At 41.6% G+C, this 7,824-nt stretch overlaps 1 protein-coding gene across 3 annotated transcripts; it reads right to left on the bottom strand.

Annotated features, from left to right (window-relative positions):
• Nucleotides 1–709: 709 nt before the first annotated feature.
• SFR1 (SWI5 dependent homologous recombination repair protein 1) lies at nt 710–5,780 on the bottom strand. Of its 3 annotated transcripts, none has more exons than XM_062601929.1 (4): nt 5,737–5,780; nt 3,453–3,568; nt 1,936–2,322; nt 710–1,711 (listed from the first exon to the last, which is right to left on the bottom strand). In XM_062601929.1, exons 2-4 carry the CDS (start codon nt 3,546–3,548, stop codon nt 1,520–1,522), a joined length of 675 nt encoding a protein of 224 aa, XP_062457913.1. In that variant the 5' UTR covers nt 3,549–3,568; nt 5,737–5,780; the 3' UTR covers nt 710–1,519. The 3 variants fall into 3 exon arrangements, with proteins under 3 accessions (XP_062457913.1, XP_062457911.1, XP_062457912.1); XM_062601927.1 differs by lacking the exon at nt 5,737–5,780 and adding an exon at nt 5,472–5,672; XM_062601928.1 differs by lacking the exon at nt 5,737–5,780 and adding an exon at nt 5,520–5,672.
• Between the last annotated feature and the right edge of the window lie 2,044 nt (nt 5,781–7,824).

Here is a 7,824-nt window from a genome sequence, read left to right as displayed (position 1 = left end):
AAGGTCCTTTCCAACCCAACCCAAACTATTCTGTGATTCTAAAGTATCTTAGTTTAAAAAAATTCTACCCTTGCAAGGAAAACTACTGCTGGGAACTTGCATGCCACCTCCTTACAGCTGTACACCACCTCCTTTTCTGCTTTACCATCTCTAACTGGGGTCTGTAAGGATTCCAATTACATCTTCATTCTTTTTGCAAGATGTTTTCCTGCTGAAACTTGCCTAGAAGCAGCAGAACTACAAATTTGCCAAGGAACTCATAAAAAGAACCACCCCCTTTACCAGCCACCATCATCTTTTTTTTACTAACCTCAAGAGGCAGAAGAAATAGTGTCTTAATACTCAAAATGTGATTAGTAATAAAGGCTCTCTTCATTAATTCTCTGTGGACAGCAACAATCAATATTGTTAAGAGCAAGTTGTGGGTACAGATTTAAGTCTAATAAGTCCTATCAATGTTAAAAAGGTTTGTATGATCTTTGATTTTCTTCCCATGGGAAACAGGAAATAGCACCTGTAAACAAACCAGTTATGGTACAGCCAGTAAGGAATGGGATTGTATATAAAACAATATTCATAGCAGGGAGACCTGCAGAGTAGTTACGACTCATATTACATTTGACAAGCAGAGATCTGAAAGAAATAAAAGCAGGAAGAAGTCACCACACTACACACACACATCATCATGAGAAAATAAGCAATTTCAAGCTAAGATAAAAACCCAGCATTTAAAACAGACATTTATTGGAGGGTAAATAAGATGCTGAAGTTTCATTCAGTTTTATGATGCTGTATTGGAATCACTCCCTCTTAGACAAGCCCTTGTTTTTCTTGTTTGTTTGAAGAGAGAAAATACCTGGCTCTCACATGAAATAGTAGGAGACAGGGGTTGGTTACAATTTTCTTGCCTTCCCTTCCATTATCTCAGGCTGTGGGAGAATACTTCAGCTTCCCTGAAGACAACTGGCTGGACCAGTACCTGAAAGTGACTGCATTATGGCACATTTCCTTCAGGAACAATTAAAGCTATTGAGAACATCTCATTGTGGCTTCAGAATATTAACAACATGAAAATTAGTTAACTTGCAAAATGCTGTCAGTAACTGAAGGGCAGCAGGAAGATGTGTAAAATGGGGACATATCTATGAACTCTTTCCCATCAGAACATCAACAGAAGTGACAAAGTGAGGTACTATATCAATACAGGTAACCTTGCAAAGACTAATCAAAGAATGGGCTGCCTTCTACCTGTTAAAGTATGGCTTGATTTCATTTGATTTTTATTAAATAATGATTCACTAATCAAGTTGCTAAGCCAGAACAGCACAAGTTCAGTGTTTTCTCTTAGGTAATGCCTTTTACAGTGCCTACTGTATTTAAGTACACAGCTTTACAAGTATCATAACCTCATAACCTCAAAGCATAAAGTCCACTGTCTGATCAACACTTCTTACATGATCAGAATTCAGTCTTTTCTGCTTTTGCATGTGTGTAATTCAAAGCTTTTTACACCTGTAGATTATGAATCTACAAAATCTTCTTCTGTCCTGCTGTAATGCAGTAATTGGTCTTCTAATCCAAAAGTATCTATCAGTTGAGTGAGACTCACTTTCTTGCCATCTGCAGAAAAGGCGGACTGGAGTTCATACAGCATCAGCTGGGTACTACTTCTCCATTTCACTATCAGAGCCTGCAGTTCAGACAGGTTGTTCTGAAATTGGGACAAAAGAAACCAAAAAAAAAAAGTTATCATTTGCTGAAATGTGGAGTTTTTTTGATACCCTGCAGATCTATTTTTGTAAAACACCTTAAACAGACACTACACAAACACCACATAAGAGCGAGTATTGTGGCTTAAATTAATAAGTGATGATTACACTATCAATTCCACTTCAAAGAATGACCTAACAGTGCTTTTTCAGAGGTTTGCCTCACCTTAGATCGATACATCTTAACCAGTTTGAGCCTCCGAAGCAGTTCTTCTTTCTCTTGCACTTGCTTCAGCAGCCTTACTTTTTCTTCCAGGGACTGCTGCTGACTAGGATCAGTTTGTAGCGCATAAGAATTCTCTGCAGATCCACAGAGACCACTCTCCTGTAAGGGACTTTTGACACATATATGTCCAGTGCCATTTCCTTCCAGGTTTTCCGAACCATCTTGTAATGTGGAACAATCCATACTCGTCTTTGGCAGACACCCTTTGTCAGCATCAGGACAGTCTTTTTCTTCAGTGTTTATTTTGAGCCGCTTTGCTACTGCAATATTAGCATTAAATGAACGTCTTGTTTTCCTCAATCGCTCCCTCAGAGCTGCACTCATTGGCTGGAAAATATTAAAACAAACCCAAAGGAAGAGATGGATCAGAATACCTAATTTTTGATCGGATTTCAAAGAACTGTTTATCCTGGTTACTATCTACATAGACTATAGCATATATGCAAAGATGGTTGTAAAGCCAGAATTCCTAATTTTCTCCATAGTTTTCACAAATTTGAACATCTTCCTTTCGTACATACTTGCACATACAGCTGCAAGATATGGGAAGATTTACTTCCACATTTTGTGGAAGCCTGTATTCTGCTGAGGCAAACCTACTCATCTAGTCTTTATGCAGAAAGTGTATGGCATATTTCAACATGGCTAATATTATTCCATCAAGTTCAATTCCCTCCTCTAGTTTAATGGAGATGAGGGTTAGGGTTTTTTGCTGTTCCATCGCACGACACACATAAGCACCCATATAAAACATCTGTATTCTGCTTGACAGTATTAGGAACTATCTGATTTTGACTTATTCATACTTTGAGATCCTTCACTGATAAGAATCTAAAGAGTGATTTTTTTCTTCAAAGTGAGAGTTAATTTTCATAACATGTCCTAGTATTTTCACTTGTGAAAATATACTACAATATGGGGGAGAAGGATTAGTTAAGGAACACTTGCAAACTAGCCCTATCCTGTATAGGTCCGGGTGCTGAGTGTGACGACATCACCATAACACATGCTAGGATGAACACCAAAGCAGAGCTCAGCAGTATGGAGCTATATGAACTGAAAGCAGTGTATTTTGTTCAAGTGTAAGCAGAAGGTCAGCCTGCATACACAGCAACCTAGAAAACCAGGATTTGGGAAAACTGAAGATGGCAGATTAAAGAAAAAACAAACATAACAAACCCCACCACAAGCCCTAAATACTATTTACATTTACTAGTATGGCATTTGGGTTATACAGCTCCATCCCTTTGTCTTCACAGCAAACATCTGCATATTCAGAACAAAGTACACTGAGCATATTCCTTACCTGCACAACCTTGTAGCTATGTGTATAAGCTGCCTATCTTTAGCCTTCCAGCAAACAGTATCTCAGTGACTTCTGACTGCTTAATGATTTCACAAATATTTTTGTTACTACAAAGAGTCACGTTATTGGGAAACCAAGTAAGTTTTCATACCTGTTTCCCTGAACTAGTCTCCTGTGGAGCTGCTGTCCCAGAATCCTTTGGAGTATGGCACAAAGATGGCAGTTTATCAAGCACTGGTTCTTCCATCTCACAATGGATAGCAATTTCTGTTAAAAGACAGAATAAATTATGTATGGTGCTATTTTCACCAGATTATAATGAGCCATGTGGCTGCAGAAACGAGGAAAAAGCCCTAATAAGAAATACTAAAGCTTATTTTCTAATTGGCAAGTTCAAAAAAGACATCTTGCTTTGCAAGTGGCTTCAAGAGGATGACCAACACTACTCACTGGTATAAAGCACCGTACTATGAATTTTGTAGATCATTTTCCCCTCAGTCCTAGAACTCTGGATTTTTTCTTTAAAAAATGAAAAATATAAAGTCTTACAGTTACTCTCCACAATATCTTTTTTTCCTACCTGATATACTTTCAAGTGCTAAAAAGGAGCAAGACAACTTATGCAACAAACCCATTACAGTCTGTATAAATCAGACATTGCATGGATCAGATCCTGCAACACTGAACTCATCAAAAAAGCTCACTCCAAACAAACTGTATTGACTTAACCTGGCTGACCTTTAATGCTTGTCTAACTCAAAGGAATAATAATTACTAAACCAGGTGTGAAGAACCAGTCCTTTAATTTTAACTGTATCCCAAGTAGTGACAGAAGGATCGTTGGAACCACAAGATCTGTATTGTCCTGATGTACAAACAATCTTTTCTAGAAAACAAAATAATTGGGTCTGAAAGTCCAAAAATAATCCACTCTCTCATTTGAGCCTTCTGGGGATGCTGCTTAAAAAGGAAATTACACAAGTAGAATTTTAAATCGAAAGTTGCATCCCCAGTCTGCTCAGAAAAGAATCTCAATTAAAATGACAAGTCCTGTCTCCCAGCATATACCAACTTCAAATTACTTTGGCAGTGTTTATCTTACTTTAGCACTTGTGAACGACCTGATAATGACCAAAATGCAGCTGGAAAACTGTCAGCTACACCTCCCTTTAGCTGCACATTGCAATTAGAAGTTTCGAAAGAGAAGCCTTTTAAAAATGACCTGATCTTCCTCATTCTATACCAAAGGGCACGGGTCCTCAATTATCTTACAAGTCAACATTCCTCCAGTTGTTCACAACTCAACATATGGTATTTGATTTAAAACCTCCCAAACTTTAGTAAACAAAATCCAGTTAACTGGGTATTTTAGCAACCTACCAATCAAACAGGAAGCCCACAGCACCCATTAAATACAATGCAGGCTTAAATACAATGCAGGCTTTTATTTCTTACTGTAAGCAAGAGCCTAGAAGAAGCTACCTCATGCCTCTGTATATACAGCAGGTCATAAATATGTAATCAGTCTTCCCCAGCAGCAAAATCATTTCAAACCTAAGAGCTTCAACAGAATCCTGTCCTGCTGTCCTGTGACTCTTCCAATGCGATTGTCTTCAAATAACCATGACTACAATGAATATTTTTTCCAATGCTTTACTAATACTGTTACTTGAACTCTGTTCCAAAGCACATTCTTAGAATCACAGAAAGGTTTGGTAGGGAAGAACCTTAAAGATCATCTTGTTCCAACCCCCCTGCCACAGGCAGGGACGCCTCCACTATACCAGATCATACAGATCTCCTGCACTCTTAAAACCCTTCCCCAGTATCTCAGCCCAAGTATCCTCTACATTTTCAAGCTGCGATGTTATTTAACACACAGAAAAATATTTTTGTCCAGTAACTAAGGAAAACTCGGGCTAGAAGATGGAAAAGGACAATTTTGCACTTCAGTACTAATTCGTTTTTTTGCTTTAAGTCCCTGATGCTACATGTCTTAGTTTTCCTGTTTATAGCTACACTATGTAACAACACTCGCTCTTTCTACACCCTCCTCTCACCAACCAAAGGCTCTGTTACCACTCAACAACTTTTTTCCAGCCAGCTCTCCACCCTGCAGGGAAGCAGAAAGGCGGCTGCCATAAGGCAGCCCATAAGCACAGCCACAAACCCGAGGAGCTCTTTCTGAGGTGAGGCACCATGGAAGGTCAAGAGGCACCCCAGAAACGGAGCACAGCAACACAACCGCAGCCCCAGCCACACGCCGTGGAGCAAGGGGAGGCCCGAACTGAGCCGCCAAGAACCAGCTGAGCCAAGATGTAGGATAAGAGCCGAAGAAAGGGACAGCCCCGAGAGACCCGCTTCCTCCCTCTCCCACGCCGGCAGCACCGCGCTGAAGGGAGCAGAGAGAGCAGCCGGGTGGGACAAGCCCTCACCCGCCGCGGCGCTTCAATCTCCCGCTTCCGGGAAAGGGGCGGGGCCAGCGCAGTGCACATGCGCACTCCCGCCATAGCGCGTTGCGCCTGCGCTCAGGAGAAGACGGTGGGCGTGGTAACGGTGCTGCGCGGGCGGGCGCGGGCGGGCGCAGGGGGTCGGGCGGTAAATGGGGTGGGAGTTGCTGCGGCAGAGGTGACGAGGAGAGCAGGGCTTCTGGGGCTCCGGTGCGCCTCGTACACACGTTGCAGCCGTCATGGCAGGCTGCGCTCTGTCTCTTAGGAGCTTGCTGAAGGCCTTGTGCCATCTTGCTGTAAGTGTCCCTGTGCCTGGGAGTCAGCTTGGGCATAGAGCGTTCCGCACTATGAGGGCAGGGCAGGCCCAGCCTTTTGGCACAGACAAAGAAAGCTCAACTTCCCAGGCTATCCATCGCTTCTACCTCAGGCACTGTCTGCTCACAGAAGGGGGATGAGGATGAGCCTGTACCTGAGGAACGCACCGATGTGATCTGAATGGCACTGGCGTGGTTGTGAGGGAAGGAGAAGGAAGTGAAGAAACTTGACAGCCAGGCAAGTGTATTGTGACAGTGACCAGGAGCAGCCCCAGCTGTACTTGTAGTCATGCACTTCAGAGAAGGATTAGAGTGCCCTGGCTCTCAAAGACACTGCTGAAGCAAATGCGATTTTCATATCTTTATCAGCAAACTTTCCTTCCAAGCTGCAGACCTGGTTTCTCCACATGGACTTGACATTTCTCAAAACTGATTTGCACAAAGTGTTTTTCAAATTGTAACTGTCAGGACTGAGCAAGTGAGCTGCAGAAGTGTAACAGCAATACCTCCCAGCCCGCAGGGATGATGGATCTCTGCTTCCTTCAGCGCTGCCCACAGGCGAAGTGTTCCATGCTGTGCATTGAGGCCTTGCACAGCTGTGCTGAGTGTTGCATGTGGAGTATATGCACCCATGTGCTTTTGCTAGATTGTGCCCTTAATTTCCGCAGCACAAATGCATTCCTGCCTTATTCTTCCTCACAGCCATTGATGAGGATGTTCATTTGTCTCTTCACCTCATGTAACTCCATCTGTACTGAGCAAGATACACTCTTGCACTGAGAGGTGAGTAAGCACTGAGGGTAGATGTGATCATATGTTAGCCATTACTGTGCTTTTCAACACAAGTATACACAGATTCACTCACTTCAAATAGAATTTCACAGGGATGATAGCAACCTTTTTTCTCTCATACAATAAAAAGTATCAAAGCATTCAAAGCCCATCTAGAACAAGTCACTTTGGGAAATCTGAGAACTTGGGGCCTTTAGATTTCTCCTTGTATAGGAGTTGACGGGGTGAAAGTGATTTAGACTATTCCCAGTGGCAAATGAGGCAAATTAGATTATGTGACTAAGTTGTGTGATCTTTTATAATCATCTAGTGAAAAACCTCACTCAATATCTCAACTGTTTAGGCAGTTTGGAGGCATTTTTTAAACCAGCAAACCTGCCTTTATTTTTAATACCTGCAGCTGACTTAATGTCATAAGTTTGGTTTTGGTGAGGTTTTTGTTTGGTTGGTTTTGGGTTTGATTTTGTTTTTTTGTTTTTTTTTTAATGTCAAAAATGGACTCCTGAGCACAACAGTAAAAGTGCTACAGACTTGCTGCTGCAAAGGTATCAATGGGTTGGACCTCACATACTCTGGAGCTTTCAGATGGCATGTCTCCAAGTTTGCAACATAATCCCTTCTGTCTGAAGGATGGTCCCTGCTTTAAATTACTCATGCTCTGTTGTGCAGACATGTTTAACAATTGAGTTGCACAAGAACAACAGAAAGTTTGAGATTTTAGACCATTTGCCAGCAGAGATTCCAGTATTTTTTTACAGGAACATAACACATGAAAAAATGATCCTGTACATTATCATTGCTACTTTACTTGAGCAACACCCATGTGCCCCACCCCAAGTAAGGATTACAGTTTGCTTGAGATTGTGAATACAGAAGACAGGTCCACGCACTGGGTTTATGACTTTAATGTACTACACATACTGTAGAGAAAAGGAAATGCTATCATCAGTATTCACTGATGGCTAAT

Source organism: Pezoporus occidentalis, unplaced genomic scaffold (genome assembly GCF_034315485.1).
Source record: "Pezoporus occidentalis ecotype Australia unplaced genomic scaffold, CSIRO_AGI_Poc_V1 ctg73, whole genome shotgun sequence".
Classification (NCBI taxonomy): domain Eukaryota; kingdom Metazoa; phylum Chordata; class Aves; order Psittaciformes; family Psittacidae; genus Pezoporus; species Pezoporus occidentalis.
Note: the sequence above shows the minus strand (reverse complement) of the source record. Positions and strands in the feature narration are given on the sequence as shown.

Excerpts from the sequence above, each read along its gene's own strand:
- SFR1 (XM_062601927.1), bottom strand. The coding sequence starts at position 5,502 with ATGGTGCCTCACCTCAGAAAGAGCTCCTCGG. Across the intron at positions 3,569-5,471 it reads CCTCAGAAAGAGCTCCTCGG|AAATTGCTATCCATTGTGAG; the intron begins GTTTGTGGCTGT and ends GTCTTTTAACAG. Across the intron at positions 1,712-1,935 it reads TTAAGATGTATCGATCTAAG|AACAACCTGTCTGAACTGCA; the intron begins GTGAGGCAAACC and ends TCCCAATTTCAG.